We start from the raw sequence: 700 nt of genomic DNA on the forward strand, positions 1-700 counted from the left end.
AAAAAAAAAAAAAAAAAAGATGTTGAGATGGTTTGGTGCTAGTTGTGATCAGGAGTGTGATCCGGAAGACATTTGTATTGTCCTTTAGAGTTCCACTGCTCCTCCCCCATTGTCTCGTTATCTTAGAGGGTTCACAATCTTCATTGAGATGTAGTTCTGAAAGAGGAAAACCAACAATCAAATCACTGCGTACACACACACACACTCCTTCACAATTTTCACCTGCCCCACAAGTTCAAATTCTTCAGTGAACGTAATGATTTCAGAAGATATGACTAATGTTATTCAGCCGTCCGTCCTTACCGGTAAAGAGTACAACAGGATGGCGAGGAAGAGAACCACTATGAGGAGGAGGATGAGTCCGATGAAGAGGCACCTGAACCTTCTCCACACAATGAACTTCATGGTCTTACATGGGTTGGTGAACCAGAAGAAGGACGTGTCCGGGCGTCTGGTGGTTAGGGAGAATGAAAGAAAAGTGTGGATACATTTTCAGAGGTTCAATCTGCACAATAATCTGTGCAATACGTTTCACAGTCATTCCGCTGAGTTCTTACTTGGGAGGGTCCAGTTTTGGGTTCATGTTGGGCTCGTCCCTGCCTTTTCCTGCAGGTTTCCCGTCTGCATCTGCTTCACTTACAATCTCCAGTGTCATCTCCACTTTGCCCTACAGACACAGGACAAGCAGACACACTGAGCA

General features: G+C 44.9%; 1 protein-coding gene across 1 annotated transcript; it reads right to left on the bottom strand.

Annotated features, from left to right (window-relative positions):
- Nucleotides 1-6: 6 nt before the first annotated feature.
- On the bottom strand, nucleotides 7-679 carry LOC111644306 (myoferlin-like). The gene is made up of 3 exons (XM_023393127.2): nucleotides 558-679; nucleotides 304-451; nucleotides 7-156 (listed from the first exon to the last, which is right to left on the bottom strand). Exons 1-3 carry the CDS (start codon nucleotides 653-655, stop codon nucleotides 118-120), a joined length of 285 nt encoding a protein of 94 aa, XP_023248895.1. The 5' UTR covers nucleotides 656-679; the 3' UTR covers nucleotides 7-117.
- Nucleotides 680-700: the final 21 nt, after the last annotated feature.

This window comes from Seriola lalandi, unplaced genomic scaffold (assembly GCF_002814215.2).
Source record: "Seriola lalandi dorsalis isolate HSWRI2012SDOR001 ecotype SW California unplaced genomic scaffold, Sedor1 jcf7180002012433, whole genome shotgun sequence".
In the NCBI taxonomy this organism is placed as follows: Eukaryota; Metazoa; Chordata; class Actinopteri; order Carangiformes; family Carangidae; genus Seriola; species Seriola lalandi.